A 22640-nucleotide genomic window follows, 5' to 3' on the forward strand; every position below is an offset into this window, starting at 1 on the left:
AACATCCATCCGGACCGACGACTGAACGACGAATGACTGTTCCTTTAAGGGACGTCATCCAAGATGGCGTCCCTCGAATTCCGATTGGCTGATAGGATTCTATCAGCCAATCGGAATTAAGGTAGGAATTTTCTGATTGGCTGATGGAATCAGCCAATCAGAATCTAGTTCAATCCGATTGGCCGATCCAATCAGCCAATCAGATTGAGCTCGCATTCTATTGGCTGATCGGAACAGCCAATAGAATGCGAGCTCAATCTGATTGGCTGATTGGATCAGCCAATCGGATTGAACTTGATTCTGATTGGCTGATTCCATCAGCCAATCAGAAAATTCCTACCTTAATTCCGATTGGCTGATAGAATCCTATCAGCCAATCGGAATTCGAGGGACGCCATCTTGGATGACGTCCCTTAAAGGAACAGTCATTCGTCGTTCAGTCGTCGGTCCGGATGGATGTTCCGCGCTGGAGGTCTTCAGGATCCTGCCGCTTCGCTCCGGATGGAAGAAGATCGAAGATGCCGCTTGGAGAAGATGTTTGCCGGTCCGGATGTCCTCTTCTTGCCGGATAGGAGGAAGACTTTGGAGCCTCTTCTGGACCGGATTATGGATCGCCAACCCCCGCTTGGGTTGGATGAAGATCTTGGAGCCAGGACGGATCGGTGATACCTGGATGGTGAAGACAAGGTAGGAAGATCTTCAGGGGATTAGTGTTAGGTTTATTTAAGGGGGGTTTGGGTTAGATTAGGGGTATGTGGGTGGTGGGTTGTAATGTTGGGGGGGGGGTATTGTATGTTTTTTTTTACAGGCAAAAGAGCTGAAATTCTTGGGGCATGCCCCGCAAAGGGCCCTGTTCAGGGCTGGTAAGGTAAAAGAGCTTGTAACTTTTTTAATTTAGAATAGGGTAGGGAATTTTTTATTTTGGGGGGCTTTGTTATTTTATTAGGGGGCTTAGAGTAGGTGTAATTAGTTTAAAATTGTTGTAATATTTTTCTTTTTTTAACTATTAAATAGTTCTTAACTATTTAATAGCTATTGTACCTGGTTAAAATAATTACAAAGTTGCCTGTAAAATAAATATTAATCCTAAAATAGCTATAATATAATTATAATTTATATTGTAGCTATATTAGGATTTATTTTACAGGTAAGTATTTAGCTTTAAATAGGAATAAGTTATTTAATAAGAGTTAATTTATTTCGTTAGATAAATATTATATTTAACTTAGGGGGGTGTTAGTGTTAGGGTTAGACTTAGCTTTAGGGGTTAATCCATTTATTAGAATAGCGGTGAGGTCCGCTCGGCAGATTAGGGGTTAATAATTGAAGGTAGGTGTCGGCGATGTTAGGGAGGGCAGATTAGGGGTTAATACTATTTATGATAGGGTTAGTGAGGCGGATTAGGGGTTAATAACTTTATTATAGTAGCGCTCAGGTCCGCTCGGCAGATTAGGAGTTAATAAGTGTAGGTAGGTGGCGGCGATGTTGGGAGCGGCAGATTAGGGGTTAATAAATATAATATAGGGGTCGGCGGTGTTAGGGGCAGCAGATTAGGGGTACATAGGGATAACGTAGGTTGCGGCGGTTTACGGAGCGGCAGATTAGGGGTTAAAAAAAATATGCAGGGGTCAGCGATAGCGGGGGCGGCAGATTAGGGGTTAATAAGTGTAAGGTTAGGGGTGTTTAGACTCGGGGTACATGTTAGAGTGTTAGGTGCAGACGTAGGAAGTGTTTCCCCATAGGAAACAATGGGGCTGCGTTAGGAGCTGAACGCTGCTTTTTTGCAGGTGTTAGGTTTTTTTACAGCTCAAACAGTCCCATTGTTTCCTATGGGAGAATCGTGCACGAGCACGTTTTTGAGGCCGGCCGCGTCCGTAAGCAACTCTGGTATCGAGAGTTGCATTTGCGGTAAAAATGCTCTACGCTCCTTTTTTGGAGCCTAACGCAGCATTTGTTTGAACTCTCGATACCAGAGTTAATTTTATGGTGCGGCCAGAAAAAAGCCCGCGGAGCGTTAACAGCCCTTTTACCGCCGAACTCCAAATCTAGGCCTTAGTATTTGTGTTTTTAAAATATAATAGAAGTTAACCCACATGTGTGGCAGCATTTAGTTCTCTTCAGTTAGTATTTCTTAGAATATCAAAATTCTGAAGTACAAATGTTTAAATGAGGATGCATATGGACTTGTTTTTAAACCAATATTCATTACTATGGAAAGCAATAGCAGATTGTTTACAATGCAATAATATCTCTACTTAAAAAAATAATATAATTTTCAATGATTCCTTACTTACCAAAGTATTGGAATTTAGCCATGTGTGTTTAGGTACTTTTTGGCTATAGTTCAAATACATTTTTCAAAAATATAATGTTAAATATCAGTTTCAATAGCAAACTGTAATAAAAATCTAAAATTCTAATTTCAGGCTTTAGAAACTCATGAGGACTGTCACCTCATTTTGTTCATTTTTGGACTTTGTTTCCTGAGTCCATATCACACTGATATATCATTTACAAAGCTTGATATCTTTCTTTCTTGTTTATTACAAGGTTTAATTAAAAAAAAAAGTCAATCTAGAAATACAAATATTGCTCCATATAGATAGATAGCTATCAATTTTATATGTTACTGTCATGATATAAATGTAATTCTGAACACATTGTGGTTTTAAAAAGACATAAAACTTTGCAAATTTGTAACCATTATTTAATGTTGTTCCTGCAGAGAATGGGAGAATAAGCTTCTGTTGCTACAAGAAATTCTAGATGAGTGGTTAAAAGTTCAAGCTACCTGGTTGTACCTGGAACCCATTTTCAGTTCTCCAGATATTATGGCTCAAATGCCTGAAGAAGGCAGGCGGTTTACTACAGTGGATAAGACATGGAGGGACTTGATGAAACAAGTATTGCTGGTATGTACATTTTGTTATTTAAGTCATGTTGTCTAAGACGGTATTTGACAAAAGAAAGAGAGAATATTTCTGCACATACAAGGTTCTGATTTACGGCTTGTCGCTGTAGCTGCATCCATTAATTGATTTGTATTCACAAAAAAACACAATTTAAGAGGCTACAAGAATGTTATTTATCTCATTCATATTGGGAACATGCATGGAAGATTTTCAGTTGAAATACAATTGGGATTATCCTATCTTGAGTGTAGGTATAATCTAGATTTCCATTTTAATATGGGAAGAGTCCATAGCTGCATTCCTCATTTGTGGGAAATACTGAACCTGGCCACCAGGAGGAGGCAAAGACACCCCAGCCAAAGGCTTAAATACCTCCCCTACTTTCTCATAACCCCAGTCATTCTTTGCCTTTTGTCACAGGAGGTTGGCAGAGAAGTGTTAGAAGATTTCGGAGTATTCTCTTATGGAGGGTAGTACTCTTCGAGATGGGACTGGAGTTTTAAGTAGTCATGTCAGCCTCTCAGTGAGAGCATGGATGAAAGTTAGAGTCCGGAGATGCAGGGAGAGTCTTTCTGCAAAACCATCCCGACTCATATTAACAGCTCCATAGGTAATAAGCGTTGATAAGTTTCGCTGCCTGATTTCTTCACTCAAGTCCATGTCAGATGCTACTATCTGTCACACTTGAAGGGCAGTGTTCCTGTTCCAGGGCGTAGATTCTGGTAAGATCATTTTATATTTTATTCATGTATTATAACGCAAGAAGACAGGGTCACAGTGTGACTCCTTTTATCTGTATAGAATCAAGGGTTAATATCTCCTTAGGGGGATTATTGAACAGGGGGGAATAATCTTATATGTTTATTTAATTTTATGCTGCTTTTATGTGTGAGATGTTATGGGCTCATAGGCTGTTATGGAATATACAGGTTTCACTTTCACTTGGCGCGCTTTCTCATAGCAGGGACGATCCTGCATTGTGTACCATGTGATTCATTCCCTTTTTCCTGACCGGGTGTCTATCAGAGAGAAGTCATAAATCTCTGTACTGTCTGGGTCATAGGAGGTGGTGAGTGCCGCAGCCATTGGGGTATAAGGGTGCCGTTTTTTAAAAATAAAATAAGATGTTTTATTTCTCTAGTTCTCCGGTTATTGCACTAGCGATGGAGTATTCTGTTACTTTAGAGGGCACTCCCTCTATTCCTAATGAGTAATGAGTAATTCCTGTTTATATGGTGAGTAGGCCTTAGTTCCGCCCACTCAATTATGTTCCATATGCCTTGATAATGTGATAATATAAAACATGTTTGATACCACAGAGCCACCCAGTGAGGTGCGTACCCTACATTCTTATATCTCTACACATGCAGTTTTCCCGTAGCATTACTGATCCTCCATCTGAAGGGGGCCTTTTTTCACCAGACGTTACTGCACAGTTGAGACGGCTGTGTCTGCGGCCTTCAATTCTTTACCTTGCCCTGCTAAGCGCAAGCAAAAGGTTACATATTGCACTCCTTCCCAGAGTACATCAGATAATTTATTGGATTTAACTGAGGGTTATCCGAGGATGAAGTTCTTTCTGAAACTGAGTAGGAACATTCTGGGTCGGAGTCTGCTGCCTCTAAACCTCCAGCTGTGGAGGAACCAGACTTCACTTTAAGAATTTGCGCTTTCTTCTAAAGGAAGTTTTTGGCGAATTTAGAGGTTCCAGAGGCCAAATTGCCTGAGGAACCTTTAATTCCTAAATTGGATAGAGTTTGAGGACAGGGTGGTACCTTATCCTTCCCTGCTCCTGTTAGATGGTGAACATTATTAAGAATGAATGCGGCAGGATTGGATTCCTTTTCCCCCTCTTCTCCCTTTAACATATTGTCACCGGTCCTGGACTCTCAATGGAGTTGTGAGGTTCCGTCCCTAAATGGGATGGCGTTATCTTCACCCTTGCTAAACGTACTACTATCCCGCTTGAGGATAGTTCTTCATTTGAAGAGCCTATAGATAAAAGATGGAGACTCTGTTAAGAAAGAGGGGGCAGTATGTCACTCTTTTCAGTCGCTTGGTTCAGGGACGTGCAGGATCCATGGGTCCTGGAGGTCATAGCTCAGGGTTACAAGATAGGTTTTAAGTCTCAGCCATCCAAGGGCAGATTCCTCCTGTCTTCCTGACCAGAAAGGAGGGAAACATTTCTGGGGTATGTACGTGATCTGTCCTCTAGGAGTTATTGTCCCGGTGCCTATTGCAGTGAGAGGTTTGGGATACTATTCAAATCTTTTCATGGTTCCTAAGAAGGAAGGAACTTTCCGTCTGATTCTGGACCTAAAGTGCTTAAGCAGGGTTTTAAATGTCCCCTCGTTTAAGATGGAGACAATAAGGTGCATTCTTTCCCTCATTTCAGAGGGGTAGTTCATGACCATGATAGATCTGAAGGATGCTCTCTTCTCATACCAATCCTCAAGGACCACTTACAGTTCCTATGGTTTGCATTCCTGGACCAGCACTTCCAGTTTATTGCCCTTCCGTTTGGTCTAGCTAAAGAAATTTTTCAAACAGTGGACCATTCACAATATCTCCTCTGTCTTCTTTGATCCCATGGATGGCAGATAATCTAGAGAGATTTCTCTTGTATCAAGTACCAGGGTAGAATTCTCGGGTACTATAATAGTCTCCATAGACATGATAATATTTCTAGCAGACCAGAGACATTGCAAGCTAGTCTTGCCCTACAGATCTCCTTAAGGCCATCTGTGGCTTGGTGTTTGGAGGTGATTGGTCTCATGGTGTCCAGCTTGGACATAATTTCCTTTGCCAGGTTTCACCTCAGACTGTTGCAGCTGCGCATGCTGAACTAGTGGAATGGCAATCATTCGGATCTGTCTTAACAGATTTCTCTGGACATCTAATTGGGAGAATCGCTCTCTTGGTGGTTTTGACCAAATCACTTATCCTGAGGGACGTCCGTCTCAAGACCATCCTGGGTAGGTATAGGTGTACCGCACACCTTTTTGGCCCTCACGCAACGTCAGTACCGCACTTTTTAAAAAAAAGTCCTTTTTCAATGGGACTAGCGCCGGTATTACAAGTTTACCTGGTAGGCCAAAAAGTTTGTGGTACACTCTATAACCACAAGATCCGTACCGCCATCTTAAGTCAGTAGTTTTAGTTTTTTTTCAAATCTGTAGCATAAAACTCATAACTAAAGTGTTAAAAAGTACACTAACACCCATAAACTACCTATTAACCACTAAACCGAGGCCCTCTCGCATCGCACACACTAAAATAAAATTATTAACCCCTAATCTGCCGCTCCGGACATCACCGCCACTAAATAAAATTATCAACCCCTATTCCACCGCTCCCCGACATCATCGCCACTATCAACCCCTAAACCAGCGTCATCCCGCATTGCAAACCCTATAGATTATTAACCCCTAATCTGCTGTCCGCCCACAATGCCGCTATAATAAACCTATTAACCACTAAACCGCAAGCCCCCCACAACGAAATATACTAAAATAAATCATTAACCCCTAAACCTCTGACCTCCCACATCACTAACTCTACATAAATATATGAACCCCTAACCCTAACGTAACCCTAAGCCTAACACCCCCTAACTTAAATATAATTAAAATAAAGCTAAATAAACCTTATAATTATTAATTAATTTCTATTTAAAACTAAATACATACCTGTAAAATAAAACCTAAGCTAGCTATACTATAACTAATAGTTATATTGTAGCTATCTTAGGCTTTATTTTTATTTCACAGCTAAGTTTGTATTTATTTTAACTAAGTAGACTAGTTAGTAAATGGTTATTAACTATTTACTAGCTACCTTGTTAAAATAAATACAAAGTTACCTGTAAAATAAAACCTAACCTGCCTTACACTAAAAACTAACATTACAATAAAATAAATTAAATTTATATTAATAAAATACAATTTACTAAATAAAAAAAAATTAACACTAAATTACAAAAAATAAAAAACGAAATTATCAAAAATAAAAATGAATTACTCCTAATCTATTAGCCCTATCAAAATAAAAAAGCCCCCCCCCCCAAACTGCCAATGGCTCTTAAAAGGGCTTTTTGCAGGGCATTGCCCCAAAGAAATCAGCTCTTTTACCAATAAAAAAAATACAAACACCCCACAACAGTAAAACCCACCACCCAACCAACCAACTCCCCCAAATAAAAACCTATCTAAATAAACCTAAGCTAACCATTGCCCTGAAAAGGGAATTTGGATGGGCATTGCCCTTAAAAGGGCATTTAGCTCTTTTACATTGCCCAAACCCTAAGTTAAAAAAAAACACCCAAAAAAACCCTTAAAAAAACCTAACACTAACCCCCAACGATCCACTTACAGTTATCGAAGTCCGGACATCCATCCTCATCCAGTCGGCGAAGTCCTCATCCAAGCGGAAAGAAGTCTTCATCCAGGAGGCCCATTCGATCTTCATCCATTCGGCAAAGTCCTCATCCAAGCGAGAAGTCTTCATCCAGACGGCATCTTCTATCTTCATCCATCCGGCGCAGAGCAGGTCCATCTTCAAGATATCTGGCGCGGAGCATCCTCTTCTTACGGTCGTAGCTGGAAAAAGAAGGTTCCCTTTAAGTGACGTCATCCAAGATGGCGTCACTTACATTCCTATTGGCTGAAAGATTTCTATCAGCCAATAGGAATTAAAGGGGAAAAAATCCTATTGGCTGTTGCAATCAGCCAATAGGATTGAGCTTTCATCCTATTGGCTGATTGGAACAACCAATAGAATGAGAGCTCAATCCTATTGGCTGTTGCAATCAGCCAATAGGATTGAGCTTTCATCCTATTGGCTGATTGGAACAGCCAATAGGATTGAGCTTTCATCCTATTGGCTGATTGGAATAGCCAATAGAATGAGAGCTCAATACTATTGGCTGATTGGATCAGCCAATAGGATGAAAGCTCAATCCTATTGGCTGATTGCAACAGCCAATAGGATTTTTCCCCCTTTAATTCCCATTGGCTGATAGAAATCTTTCAGCCAATAGGAATGTAAGGGACGCCATCTTGGATGACATCACTTAAAGGGAACCTTCATTTTCCAGCAACGACCGTAAGAAGAGGATGCTCCGCGCCGGATGGATGAAGATAGAAGATGCCGTCTGGATGAAGACTTCTTCTCGCTTGGATGAGGACTTTGTCGGATGGATGAAGATCGAAGAGGCCTCCTGGATGAAAACTTCTTTCCGCTTGGATGAGGACTTCGCCGGCTGGATGAGGATGGACGTCCTGTTCTTCGATAACTGTAAGTGGATTGTCGGGGGTTAGTGTTAGTTTTTTTTAAGGGTTTTTTGGGTGGTTTTTTTTTTTTAGCTTAGGGTTTGAGCAATGTAAAAGAGCTAAATACCCTTTTAAGGGCAATGCCCATCCAAATGCCCTTTTCAGGGCAATGGGGAGCTTAGGTTTATTTAGATAGGGTTTTATTTGGGGGGTTTGGTTGTGTGGGTTTTACTGTTGGGGGGTTGTTTGTATTTTTTTTTACAGGTAAAAGAGCTGATTTCTTTGGGGCAATGCCCTGCAAAAGGCCCTTTAAGGGCCATTGGCAGTTTAGTGTAGGCTAGGGTTTTTTTTATTTTGGGGGACTTTTTTATTTTTTGATAATTTCGTTTTTTATTTTTTGCAATTTAGTGTTTTTTTTTTGTAAGTTAGAAATTTCTATTTTAATAATTTAATTTATTTTATTTTATTGTAATGCTAGTTTTTAGTGTAAGGCAGGTTAGGTTTTATTTTACAGGTAACTTTGTATTTATTTTAACTAGGTAGTTATTAAATAGTTAATAGCTATTTAATAACTAGTCTACCTAGTTAAAATAAATACAAACTTACCTGTGAAAAAAAACCTAAGCTAGCTACAATATAACTATTAGTAGCTAGCTTAGGTTTTATTTTACAGGTAAGTATGTATTTAGTTTTAATTAGGAATTATTTAGGTAATAATTGTAAGATTTATTTAGATTTATTTTAATTATATTTAAGTTAGGGATAGAGTTAGAGTTAGACAGGCTTAGGGTTATGTTAGCGTTAGGGTTAGGTTTAGGGGTTAATATATTTATTTAGTGTTAGTGGTGTTGGAGGCCAGATGTTTAGGGGTTAATAACTTTAGTATAGTGGCGGCGACATTGGGGGCATCAGATTAGGGGTTAATAACTGTAATGTAGGTGGCGCCGATGTTAAGGGTGGCAGATTAGGGGTTAATAAGTGTATTTAGGTGGCCGTGATGTTAGGGGCAGCAGATTGTATGTAGGTGGCGGCGATATCCGGAGCGGCAGATTAGAGGTTAATAGTTTTATTTAGGTGGTGGCGATGTTAAGGGCGGCATATTAGGGGTTAATAACATTATGTAGGTGGCGGCGATGTGGGGGGCGGCAGATTAGGGCTGTTTAGACATGGTTTTTATGTTAGGGTGTTAGGCTTAAACATAACTTTTTCTTTCCCCCTAGACATCAATGGGGATGCGTTACGGAGCTTTTGTTTCCGCGATCGCAGGCTTCTTTTTTGCCGGCTCTCCCCATTGATGTCTATGGGGAAATCGTGCACGAGCACGTCAAACCAGCGCTTGTATTTCGGTGGGGTATGAAGCTCAATGCCACCATATCGCCCGGACAAGCCTGCTTTTTCAAAACCTGTAATAGCAGCACTATAGGGAAGTGAAATAATGCCGCTTTTGTGAAGAGAAGCGAAAGGAATAAGTTCTTTTAACATATTCTTTAAAGTAGTTGACCACACAAAGTTTGGGAGAGGAAGGAAAATAAGGGTACAATAAAGTGGAGCAGAAAGTCTTAGTTCTAAGAGAAATAAAAAATGTTAAACCTTCAGGAGAAAAAGAAAAGGAATTGAAATCTATGGCTCTGACATGAGATTCTTCTAAAAGAAATGAGGCAAAGAAGAGTAGCAAGTTTACAAGTGAGTTGTTTTAAAGAAAGAAGTTCATTAGAAGGCCAAGCATTGAAAAATAACAGAATCAAATCTACATCCCAGAATTGAGAATGTTTGGGAATAGGAGGACGTTTAATTCTTATGGTTTTAAGGATTTTACAAATCTGAGGTTGATGTCCCACCGGAAAATTATTAATAAGGGGATGACGAGAAGAAATCGCAGATCTAAATAAGTTAATAGTCCTATAGGCAAGACCCGAGTAAAAAAAAAGAGGATAAGAAATTAATAATTTGAGCTAGAGGTGCTGAAAAGGAATCCAGGTTCCTTTGCAAGCACCAATTCCACTTGGTCCAGGCAGCGGAATAGGATTTGTGGTACCTGGAGCAAAGGATTCCCTGAGTAATTGGATAGCTTCTGACGAAAGGTCTGAGAGAGGGAAGGAATTCCTGATATCTTCAAGGCCAGAAGTTGAAGGGATCCTTGAAGGACTAGACTGTGAAGGTTGTCGTTCGGGTCCTTGAGAAGATCTGACAAAAGAGGGAGGAGAAGGGGGATTTCTATTGCTATCTCCAGAAGAGATGGAAACCAAGGTTGAGAGGGCCAGAAGGGAGTGATTAAAAGAAGGGAGAGAGAATTGTGACGAACTCTGGAAATTACCCTGGAGATCATTACAAAAGGAGGGAAGGTATATGCTCCGGTCAGAGGCCAAGATTGGAGAAAAGCATCTGTTGCTTGAGCTTCTGGATCTGGACGCCAACTGAAAAAGGGGCGAATCTGACAATTGAGGGGAGACGTTGAGTTTCCAGTCACTCAAATCTTTGAGAAATCTTGAACCCCAATTTCCTGCAGAGTTTGAAAGTCCAAGAATGTATTCTGCTTTCACAACAATATTCTGGGCTAGACAAAATGGGTTAGACAAAAATAAATGAATTCCTTCTATCTGAAAGAGCTTTCGACTTGGTACCTCCAAGACGATTCAGATATTGAACCACAGAAATATTGTCCTTCCTTAAAGGGACAGTTTACTCAAAAGTTTTCTCCCCTTTAATTTGTTCCCAATGATCCACTTTACCTGCTGGAGTGTACTAAATTGTTTACAAGTAGCTCCTTTACCCTTGTATTGGCATTTGAAATTGTTAATTTAGCATGTGGTATCCCCACCTATTCTGAAAGTTTGTGGCCGCGCGTACCAGCTATAGATAAGCTTAGTAAACACAGCCAGCAGAAGAAATTACACTCCCAGTGTGATAAAGCAGAGATAAGGTAATAAAATGTTGATTTTCCATTGTTCTCTCAAAGTATTGGTGATTGTTTTAAGGACAGATATAAGATAAAGAAGCAGGTATATGTGCACAATGTGATACAGTAATGAGATCTGAATATATCTACAAGCTCAACCTATTTTATTAGGCTGTGGCTTCAAAACACAAAATCAGAGCTTTAATATACAGAAATAAACCTTAAAAAGCTAATTTTCATACATTTTTTACTCTGCAGTTGGTAAAAAAAGCAATTGTAAACACATTAAGGGAAAAACTATTTTACAGTATACTGTCCCTTTAAGAGAATGGAAATGGGATGATTGAAATGATAAAAACTCTTGGTGGCAAAAGAATCAGCAAGAAGTTCTAGACAATTTATGTGAAGGTATTTCCCCTTGGAGGATCACTTCCCACCTGTAATGGAAGGACCACATCTGGCACCCCAGCCAGAAAGACTGGCGTCTGATTCGATGACCAAATCTGGAAATGAACCAAAAATGGCTCTCCTATTCCAGACTTCTATGTGGTTGAACCACCATGAAAGTTCCTGTCTGGCCTCCAGAGAAAAGGGAATTTTGCGAGAATATGGAAAACCTTTTTGAAGGTACATTTTTTTTAACCTCTGGAGAGCCTGATAATAGAGGGGAGCAGGATAAATGGCTTGAATCAAGGATGATAATAACCCTACGATCCGAGCCACCATCCTGCGAGAAATTAGATCTTTGGTTAAAGTACAGGAAGTTTCCTTTTTTGATGTTTTTTATTTTGTCTTTTGGAAGACTGACGCGAAGAATTTTTTGCGTCTGTAAGGAAACCCAGAAAAGTAAGAGATTGGGAAGGAGAAAGTTCAGATTTTTCCCGATTGATGAGAAAACCAAGTTTGGAGGTAAGATATAGTTGTTGAAGAAAAGAATGACGATCTTGATTCATGATCAAGATGCCGTCTAAATAGACAATGAGTCTGACTCTGCGAAGGCGAAGCCATGAAACCACCGGTTTCATTATTTTGGTAAATACCCAAGAGGCAGAGGAGAGACCGAAGGGGAGACAAGTGAATTGACATGTGAGATTGTTCCATTGGAATTTTAGGAATTTGCAATAATCTTTTGCTATAGGGACGGTGAGGTATGCACCTGTAAGGTCTAGACGAACCAACCAGTCCCAGCCTCAAGGCAACCTCTTAAGAGGTGAATACCCTCCATTTTGAAATGATGATAGGTTATGTAAAAATTTAAGGACCGCAAGTTTATAACAGGGAAAAATTTGCCATTTTTCTTTTTTACCAAAAAGAGAATGCTTAGAAAACTTTCTAGAGGACAGGGAGATAGTTCTATGGCTTGTTTTTAAATAAGATTGTTTACCTCTGAATGAAGGAGTAGTGTGTCTTGAAGGGCAATGGAAGGACAACTTGAATTGGAATGGAAGAAAATTCTATTTAAAGGCCCTGAATTGTGTTTAAAATTTAAGGGTCTGGACTCTGAAGTGATAACTTTCCAATTTTTTACAAAAAGTGAAAGTCTTCCCCCTATTCTTTAGTGAGAAAAACTTGTGTGAGATAGAGGAAAGCTTACCTGGAGATGGTCTAGAGCGGGCTGTGATCTAAAACCCCTAGACTGCCAGGGTCTGGAACGTGAGGGAAAAAAATGGTTGTATGATGATGAAGGGTTTTCTGAAAAGTGTCTTTGATTCTTGTATTGAGACTGATATTGAAATTGGGGTCTGTAAGTGTTAATTTTTCAGAGAATATATTTACTTCTCTTATCAATAGCAGTATTGGCATTACCAATGTGACATAAAGCTATTTGGAGCCATTGACTGATCATTGCAGGGTCAAGGGCAGAATAATTTTCCACTGCCTCATCTGTTAGTTCTAGAATTTTAGTAAGAGGACGGATGGAGTCCATGAGTTTATCTTGACAAATCTTGCATGATCTGTCAAGATCTTTTTTTACATTAAATCCTGGAGAAGAAATAAATTTAACAATTTGGAGGTCGACTTCAGGGGTAATAGCGGTATTATTTGGTAAGTTAGGGCGAGGGCATTCTGTTTACATCTTATTTCTATCTTCTCCTTTAAGGGGACGTCTAATCCAATGTTCCACAAATTCAGAAACATCCTTTGAGGGAAACCACCAACCTTGTCAGTAAATTTATAAGTAGAAATTACAGAGGAATTAGATTTAGACTTTGCCAGTTTTTTACGCTTCTTAGGCGCAGGAGAGTCCTCAGAGTAAGAGTCATAATTTGAAAAGTATTTATTGTCCTCTAAATAATTATCAGAATCAGATAAACTAACATTCTCTTCTGAAGAAATTTCATTGTCACTCTCAGAGATAGAGGAATCTCTATTTTCTCTTGTTAAGTGTATCCAGTCCACGGATCATCCATTACTTATGGGATATTCTCCTTCCCAACAGGAAGTTGCAAGAGTTCACCCACAGCAGAGCTGCTATATAGCTCCTCCCCTAACTGCCATATCCAGTCATTCTCTTGCAACCCTCAACATAGATGGAGGTCGTGAGAGGACTGTGGTGTTTTATACTTAGTTTATTTCTTCAATCAAAAGTTTGTTATTTTTAAATGGCACCGGAGTGTGCTGTTTATCTCAGGCAGTATTTGGAAGAAGAATCTGCCTGCGTTTTTCTATGATCTTAGCAGAAGTAACTAAGATCCATTTGCTGTTCTCACACATTCTGAGGAGTGAGGTACTTCAGAGGGGGAATGGCGTGCAGGTTTTCCTGCAAATAAGGTATGTGCAGTAAAATATTTTTCTAAGGAATGGAATTGACTAAGAAAATGCTGCTGATACAGAAGTAATGTAAGTAAAGCCTTAAATGCAGTGAGAGCGACTGGTATTAGGCTTATTAATAGAGATATATACTCTTATAAAAATGTGTTTTAAAACTTTTGCTGGCATGTTTAATCGTTTTTTGACATATGTTTGGTGATAAAACTTATTGGGGCCTAATTTTTCCAAATGGCTGGCTTAAATTCTGCATAGAAACAGTTAACTGAGGCTTCCCACTGTTGTAATATGAGTGGGAGGGGCCTAATTTAGCGCTTTTTTGCGCAGTTAAAATTACAAAATGAATCATCCAGATTCCCTCAGCAGTCCCATGAATACTACAGGACATCTCTAAAGGGCTAAAAAGACTTCCAAAATCGTTTATAGGGAAGGTAATCCACAGCTCAGCTGTGGCAGTTTTGTTGTGTCTGTTAAAAAACGTCTATGTCGTTTTTTTGATCTGTTTTTTGCATTAAGGGGTTAATCATCCATTTGCAAGTGGGTGCAATGCTCTGTTAACTTATTACATATACTGTATAAATTTCGTTTGATTTACTGCCTTTTTTCACTGTTTTTTCAAAATTTGTTTCTCTTAAAGGCACAGTAACGTTTTTTATATTTGCTTGTTAACTTGATTTAAAGTGTTTTCCAAGCTTACTAGTCTCATTATTAGTCTGTTCTAACATGTCTGACATAGAGGAAGCTCTGTGTTCATTATCTTTAAAAGCCATGGTGGAACCCCATCTTAGAATGTGTACCAGATGTACTGATTTCATGTTAAGCAATAAAGATCATTTTTTGTCTTTAAAAACATTATCACCAGAGGATTCTGTCGAGGGGGAAGTTATGCCGACTAACTCTCCCCACGTGTCAGACCCTTTGACTCCCGCTTTAGGGACTCACGCTCAAATGGCGCCAAGTACATCAAGGGCGCCCATAGCGTTTATTTTACCAGAGGATTCTGTCAAGGGGGAAGTTATGCCGACTAACTCTCCCCACGTGTCAGACTCTTCGACTCCCGCTCCAGGGACTCACGCTCAAATGGCGCCTAGTACATCAAGGGCGCTTATAGCGTTAATTTTACAAGACATGGCGAAAGTTATGAATAATACTCTGGAAGCGGTATTAGTCAGACTACCTGAAATTAAAGCAAAGCGAGATAGCTCTGGGGATAGATACAGAGCATACAGATGCGTCAAGAACCATGTCTGTTACTGCCTCACAATATGCAGAAGCTGAGGGGAGCTTCAGTCTGTGGGTGATATTTTTGACTCAGGGGAGATGATTTAACCTGATTCCGATATTTCTACATTTAAAATTTATGCTTAAGATCCTCCACTTGTTACTCAGGGAGGTTTTAGCAGCTCTGAATGACTGTGTTACAATCACAGTGCTAGAGAAATTGTGTAGACTGAGTAGATACTATGCAGTGCCGGTGTGTACTGATGTTTTTTCCAATACCTAAAGAGGTTTACAGAAATTATTAATAAGGAATGGGATAGACCAGGTGTGCCGTTCTCTTCCCCTCCTATTTTTAGAAAAATGTTTCTAACAGATGCCACCACACGGGACTTATGGCAGACGGTCCCTAAGGTGGAGAGAAGAGTTTCTACTCTAGCTAAGCGTACCACTATCCCTGTCGAGGACAGTTGTGCTTTTTTAGATCCAATGGATAAAAAAATTAGAGGGTTACCTTAGGAAAATGTTAATTCAACAAGGTTTTATCCTGCAGCCCTTGCATGCATTGCTCCTGTCACTGCTGCTGCGGCGTTCTGGTTGGAGTCTCTGGATGAGGCTTTACAGGTAGCGACTCCATTGGATGAATATACTTGTCAAGCTAAGAGCACTTAAGCTAGCCAATTCCTTTGTTTCTGATGCCTTTGTTCATTTGACTAAACTAACGGCTAAGAATTCAGTTTTCTCCAACATAGGTGTGTCCGGTCCACGGCGTCATCCTTACTTGTGGGATATTCTCTTCCCCAACAGGAAATGGCAAAGAGCCCAGCAAAGCTGGTCACATGATCCCTCCTAGGCTCCGCCTACCCCAGTCATTCTCTTTGCCGTTGTACAGGCAACATCTCCACGGAGATGGCTTAGAGTTTTTTAGTGTTTAACTGTAGTTTTTATTATTCAATCAAGAGTTTGTTATTTTGAAATAGTGCTGGTATGTACTATTTACTCAGAAACAGAAAAGAGATGAAGATTTCTGTTTGTATGAGGAAAATGATTTTAGCAACCGTCACTAAAATCCATGGCTGTTCCACACAGGACTGTTGAGAGCAATTAACTTCAGTTGGGGGAACAGTGAGCAGTCTCTTGCTGCTTGAGGTATGACACATTCTAACAAGACGATGTAATGCTGGAAGCTGTCATTTTCCTTCTGGGATCCGGTAAGCCATGTTTATTACGACTGTAAATAAGGGCTTCAAAAAGGGCTTATTAAGACTGTAGACTTTTTTTTGGGCTAAATCGATTGATTATTAACACATATTTAGCCTTGAGGAATCATTTTATCTGGGTATTTTGATATAATAATATCGGCAGGCACTGTTTTAGACACCTTATTCTTTAGGGGCTTTCCCAAAGCATAGGCAGAGCCTCATTTTCGCGCCGGTGTTGCGCACTTGTTTTTGAGAGGCATGGCATGCAGTCGCATGTGAGAGGAGCTCTGATACTTAGAAAAGACTTTCTGAAGGCGTCATTTGGTATCGTATTCCCCTTGGGGCTTGGTTGGGTCTCAGCAAAGCAGATACCAGGGACTGTAAAGGGGTTAAAGTTCAAAACGGCTCCGGTTCCGTTATTTTAAGGGTTAAAGCTTCCAAATTTGGTGTGCAATACTTTTAAGGCTTTAAGACACTGTGGTGAAAATTTGGTAAATTTTGAACAATTCCTTCATGTTTTTTCGCATTTGCAGTAATAAAGTGTGTTCAGTTTAAAATTTAAAGTGACAGTAACGGTTTTATTTTAAAACGTTTTTTGTACTTGTTATCAAGTTTATGCCTGTTTAACATGTCTGAACTACCAGATAGACTGTGTTCTGAATGTGGGGAAGCCAGAATTCCTATTCATTTAAATAAATGTGATTTATGTGACAATGACAATGATGCCCAAGATGATTCCTCAAGTGAGGGGAGTAAGCATGGTACTGCATCATTCCCTCCTTCGTCTACACGAGTCTTGCCCACTCAGGAGGCCCCTAGTACATCTAGCGCGCCAATACTCCTTACTATGCAACAATTAACGGCTGTAATGGATAATTCTGTCAAAAACATTTTAGCCAAAATGAACACTTATCAGCGTAAGCGCGACTGCTCTGTTTTAGATACTGAAGAGCATGACGACGCTGATATTAATATTTCTGAAGGGCCCCTAACTCAGTCTGATGGGGCCAGGGAGGTTTTGTCTGAGGCAGAAATTACTGATTCAGGGAACATTTCTCAACAAGCTGAACCTGATGTGATTGCATTTAAATTTAAGTTGGAACATCTCCGCATTCTGCTTAAGGAGGTATTATCCACTCTGGATGATTGTGACAAGTTGGTCATCCCAGAGAAACTATGTAAAATGGACAAGTTCCTAGAGGTGCCGGGGCTCCCAGAAGCTTTTCCTATACCCAAGCGGGTGGCGGACATTGTTAATAAAGAATGGGAAAGGCCCGGTATTCCTTTCGTCCCTCCCCCCATATTTAAAAAATTGTTTCCTATGGTCGACCCCAGAAAGGACTTATGGCAGACAGTCCCCAAGGTCGAGGGAGCGGTTTCCACTTTAAACAAACGCACCACTATACCCATAGAGGATAGTTGTGCTTTCAAAGATCCTATGGATAAAAAATTAGAAGGTTTGCTTAAAAAGATGTTTGTTCAGCAGGGTTACCTTCTACAACCAATTTCATGCATTGTCCCTGTCGCTACAGCCGCATGTTTCTGGTTCGATGAGCTGATAAAGGCGGTCGACAGTGATTCTCCTCCTTATGAGGAGATTATGGACAGAATCAATGCTCTCAAATTGGCTAATTCTTTCACCCTAGACGCCACTTTGCAATTGGCTAGGTTAGCGGCTAAGAATTCTGGGTTTGCTATTGTGGCGCGCAGAGCGCTTTGGTTGAAATCTTGGTCGGCTGATGCGTCTTCCAAGAACAAGCTACTTAACATTCCTTTCAAGGGGAAAACGCTGTTTGGCCCTGACTTGAAAGAGATTATCTCGGATATCACTGGGGGTAAGGGCCACGCCCTTCCTCAGGATCGGCCTTTCAAGGCAAAAAATAAACCTAATTTTCGTCCCTTTCGTAGAAACGGACCAGCCCAAAGTGCTACGTCCTCTAAGCAAGAGGGTAATACTTCTCAAGCCAAGCCAGCTTGGAGACCAATGCAAGGCTGGAACAAGGGAAAGCAGGCCAAGAAACCTGCCACTGCTACCAAGACAGCATGAAATGTTGGCCCCCGATCCGGGACCGGATCTGGTGGGGGGCAGACTCTCTCTCTTCGCTCAGGCTTGGGCAAGAGATGTTCTGGATCCTTGGGCGCTAGAAATAGTCTCCCAAGGTTATCTTCTGGAATTCAAGGGACTTCCCCCAAGGGGGAGGTTCCACAGGTCTCAGTTGTCTTCAGACCACATAAAAAGACAGGCATTCTTACATTGTGTAGAAGACCTGTTAAAAATGGGAGTGATTCATCCCGTTCCATTAAGAGAACAAGGGATGGGGTTCTACTCCAATCTGTTTATAGTTCCCAAAAAAGAGGGAACGTTCAGACCAATCTTAGATCTCAAGATCTTAAACAAGTTTCTCAAGGTTCCATCGTTCAAGATGGAAACCATTCGAACTATTCTTCCTTCCATCCAGGAAGGTCAATTCATGACCACGGTGGATTTAAAGGATGCGTATCTACATATTCCTATCCACAAGGAACATCATCGGTTCCTGAGGTTCGCATTCCTGGACAAACATTACCAGTTCGTGGCGCTTCCTTTCGGATTAGCCACTGCTCCAAGGATTTTCACAAAGGTACTAGGGTCCCTTCTAGCTGTGCTAAGACCAAGGGGCATTGCTGTAGTACCTTACTTGGACGACATTCTGATTCAAGCGTCGTCCCTTCCTCAAGCAAAGGCTCACACGGACATTGTCCTGGCCTTTCTCAGATCTCACGGATGGAAAGTGAACGTGGAAAAGAGTTCTCTATCTCCGTCAACAAGGGTTCCCTTCTTGGGAACAATAATAGACTCCTTAGAAATGAGGATTTTTCTGACAGAGGCCAGAAAAACAAAACTTCTAGACTCTTGTCGGATACTCCATTCCGTTCCTCTTCCTTCCATAGCTCAGTGCATGGAAGTGATCGGGTTGATGGTAGCGGCAATGGACATAGTTCCTTTTGCACGCATTCATCTAAGACCATTACAACTGTGCATGCTCAGTCAGTGGAATGGGGACTATACAGACTTGTCTCCGAAGATACAAGTAAATCAGAGGACCAGAGACTCACTCCGTTGGTGGCTGTCCCTGGACAACCTGTCACGAGGGATGACATTCCGCAGACCAGAGTGGGTCGTTGTCACGACCGACGCCAGTCTGATGGGCTGGGGCGCGGTCTGGGGATCCCTGAAAGCTCAGGGTCTTTGGTCTCGGGAAGAATCTCTTCTACCGATAAATATTCTGGAACTGAGAGCGATATTCAATGCTCTCAAGGCTTGGCCTCAGCTAGCGAGGGCCAAGTTCATACGGTTTCAATCAGACAACATGACAACTGTTGCGTACATCAACCATCAGGGGGGAACAAGGAGTTCCCTGGCGATGGAAGAAGTGACCAAAATCATTCTATGGGCGGAGTCTCACTCCTGCCACCTGTCTGCTATCCACATCCCAGGAGTGGAAAATTGGGAAGCGGATTTTCTGAGTCGTCAGACATTGCATCCGGGGGAGTGGGAACTCCATCCGGAAATCTTTGCCCAAGTCACTCAGCTGTGGGGCATTCCAGACATGGATCTGATGGCCTCTCGTCAGAACTTCAAAGTTCCTTGCTACGAGTCCAGATCCAGGGATCCCAAGGCGGCTCTAGTGGATGCACTAGTAGCACCTTGGACCTTCAAACTAGCTTATGTGTTCCCGCCGTTTCCTCTCATCCCCAGGCTGGTAGCCAGGATCAATCAGGAGAGGGCGTCGGTGATCTTGATAGCTCCTGCGTGGCCACGCAGGACTTGGTACGCAGATCTGGTGAATATGTCATCGGCTCCTCCTTGGAAGCTACCTTTGAGACGAGACCTTCTTGTTCAGGGTCCGTTCGAACATCCGAATCTGGTTTCACTCCAGCTGACTGCTTGGAGATTGAACGCTTGATCTTATCGAAGCGAGGATTCTCAGATTCTGTTATCGATACTCTTGTTCAGGCCAGAAAGCCTGTAACTAGAAAGATTTACCACAAAATTTGGAAAAAATATATCTGTTGGTGTGAATCTAAAGGATTCCCTTGGGACAAGGTTAAGATTCCTAGGATTCTATCCTTCCTTCAAGAAGGATTGGAAAAAGGATTATCTGCAAGTTCCCTGAAGGGACAGATTTCTGCCTTGTCTGTGTTACTTCACAAAAAGCTGGCCGCTGTGCCAGATGTTCAAGCCTTTGTTCAGGCTCTGGTTAGAATTAAGCCTGTTTACAAACCTTTGACTCCTCCTTGGAGTCTCAATTTAGTTCTTTCAGTTCTTCAGGGGGTTCCGTTTGAACCCTTGCATTCCGTTGATATTAAGTTATTATCTTGGAAAGTTTTGTTTTTAGTTGCAATTTCTTCTGCTAGAAGAGTTTCAGAATTATCTGCTCTGCAGTGTTCTCCTCCTTATCTGGTGTTCCATGCAGATAAGGTGGTTTTACGTACTAAACCTGGTTTTCTTCCAAAAGTTGTTTCTAACAAAAACATTAACCAGGAGATTATCGTACCTTCTCTGTGTCCGAAACCAGTTTCAAAGAAGGAACGTTTGTTGCACAATTTGGATGTTGTTCGCGCTCTAAAATTCTATTTAGATGCTACAAAGGATTTTAGACAAAGATCTTCCTTGTTTGTTGTTTATTCTGGTAAAAGGAGAGGTCAAAAAGCAACTTCTACCTCTCTCTCTTTTTGGATTAAAAGCATCATCAGATTGGCTTACGAGACTGCCGGACGGCAGCCTCCCGAAAGAATCACAGCTCATTCCACTAGGGCTGTGGCTTCCACATGGGCCTTCAAGAACGAGGCTTCTGTTGATCAGATATGTAGGGCAGCGACTTGGTCTTCACTGCACACTTTTACCAAATTTTACAAGTTTGATACCTTTGCTTCTTCTGAGGCTATTTTTGGGAGAAAGGTTTTGCAAGCCGTGGTGCCTTCCATTTAGGTGACCTGATTTGCTCCCTCCCTTCATCCGTGTCCTAAAGCTTTGGTATTGGTTCCCACAAGTAAGGATGACGCCGTGGACCGGACACACCTATGTTGGAGAAAACAGAATTTATGTTTACCTGATAAATTACTTTCTCCAACGGTGTGTCCGGTCCACGGCCCGCCCTGGTTTTTTTAATCAGGTCTGATAATTTATTTTCTTTAACTACAGTCACCACGGTACCATATGGTTTCTCCTATGCAAATATTCCTCCTTAACGTCGGTCGAATGACTGGGGTAGGCGGAGCCTAGGAGGGATCATGTGACCAGCTTTGCTGGGCTCTTTGCCATTTCCTGTTGGGGAAGAGAATATCCCACAAGTAAGGATGACGCCGTGGACCGGACACACCGTTGGAGAAAGTAATTTATCAGGTAAACATAAATTCTGTTTTTACTATACTGGCGCGCAAAGCGCTATGGCTTATCTCATGGTCAGCTGTCGTGACTTTAATAAATAAGCTACTTAACTTTCCTTCAGGGGACAGACCCTATTAGGGCCTGGTTTGAAGGAGATCATTACTAATATCACTGGAGGAAAAGGGCTTGCCCTTCCTCAGGACAGGTCCAAATCAAGGGCCAAAACAGTCTAATTTTCGTGCCTTTCGAAACTTCAAGGCAGGTGTGGCATCAACTTCCTCTTAGGCAAATCAAGAGGGTACTTTTGCTCAGTCCATGACGGTCTGGAGACAACCGGACCTGGAACAAGGATAAGCAGGCTAAGGAGCCTGCTGCTGTTGCATCTTAGACAGCATGAAGGAAAGGTCCCCTATCCGTTAACGGATCCTGTAGGGGGCAGATTTTCTTTTTTCGCCCAGGCGTGGGCAAGAGATGCCCAGGATCCTGGGCATTGGAAATTATATCCCAGAGATATCTTCTGGATTTCAAAGCTTCCCCTTCGAAATAGGGGAGATTTTACCTTTCACAATTATCTGCACACCAGATAAAGAAAGAGGCATTCTTACATTGTGTACGAGACCCATCCAGTTCCAAGACAGGAACAGGGTCAGAGTTTTTCTCAAATCTGTTCGTGGTTCCCAAGGAGAGGGAACCTTCAGACCTATTTTGAATTTAAAGATCTTAAATAAATTCCTTAGAATTCCATCATTTAAGATGGTAACTATTCGTCCCATCTTAACTAGGATCCAGGAGAGTCAATAGAGGACTACAATGGATTTGAAGGATACTTATCCTCACATAACGATGCATAAGGATCACCATCGTTTTTTCAGGTTTGCCTTGCTAGACAGGCATTACCAGTTTGTTGCTCTTTCCTTTGGGTTAACTACAGCCCCAAGAATCTTTAGAAGTGGCCCCTTATTTAGGCATTGAACTTCAAATTGCCAAGTCTCATACGGATGT

At 41.3% G+C, this 22640-nt stretch overlaps 1 protein-coding gene across 1 annotated transcript in view; it reads left to right on the plus strand.

The window, feature by feature from the left end:
* DNAH7 (dynein axonemal heavy chain 7) overlaps positions 1-22640 on the plus strand; it is a 784664-nt gene that overhangs the window by 115344 nt on the left and 646680 nt on the right. The window contains exon 16 of the mRNA XM_053698573.1: positions 2726-2912. Coding sequence (XP_053554548.1) covers positions 2726-2912 — 187 coding nt within the window. The remainder of the gene's footprint in view (positions 1-2725; positions 2913-22640) is intronic.

The sequence above is a fragment of the Bombina bombina genome, chromosome 1 (genome assembly GCF_027579735.1).
Source record: "Bombina bombina isolate aBomBom1 chromosome 1, aBomBom1.pri, whole genome shotgun sequence".
Taxonomy (NCBI): domain Eukaryota; kingdom Metazoa; phylum Chordata; class Amphibia; order Anura; family Bombinatoridae; genus Bombina; species Bombina bombina.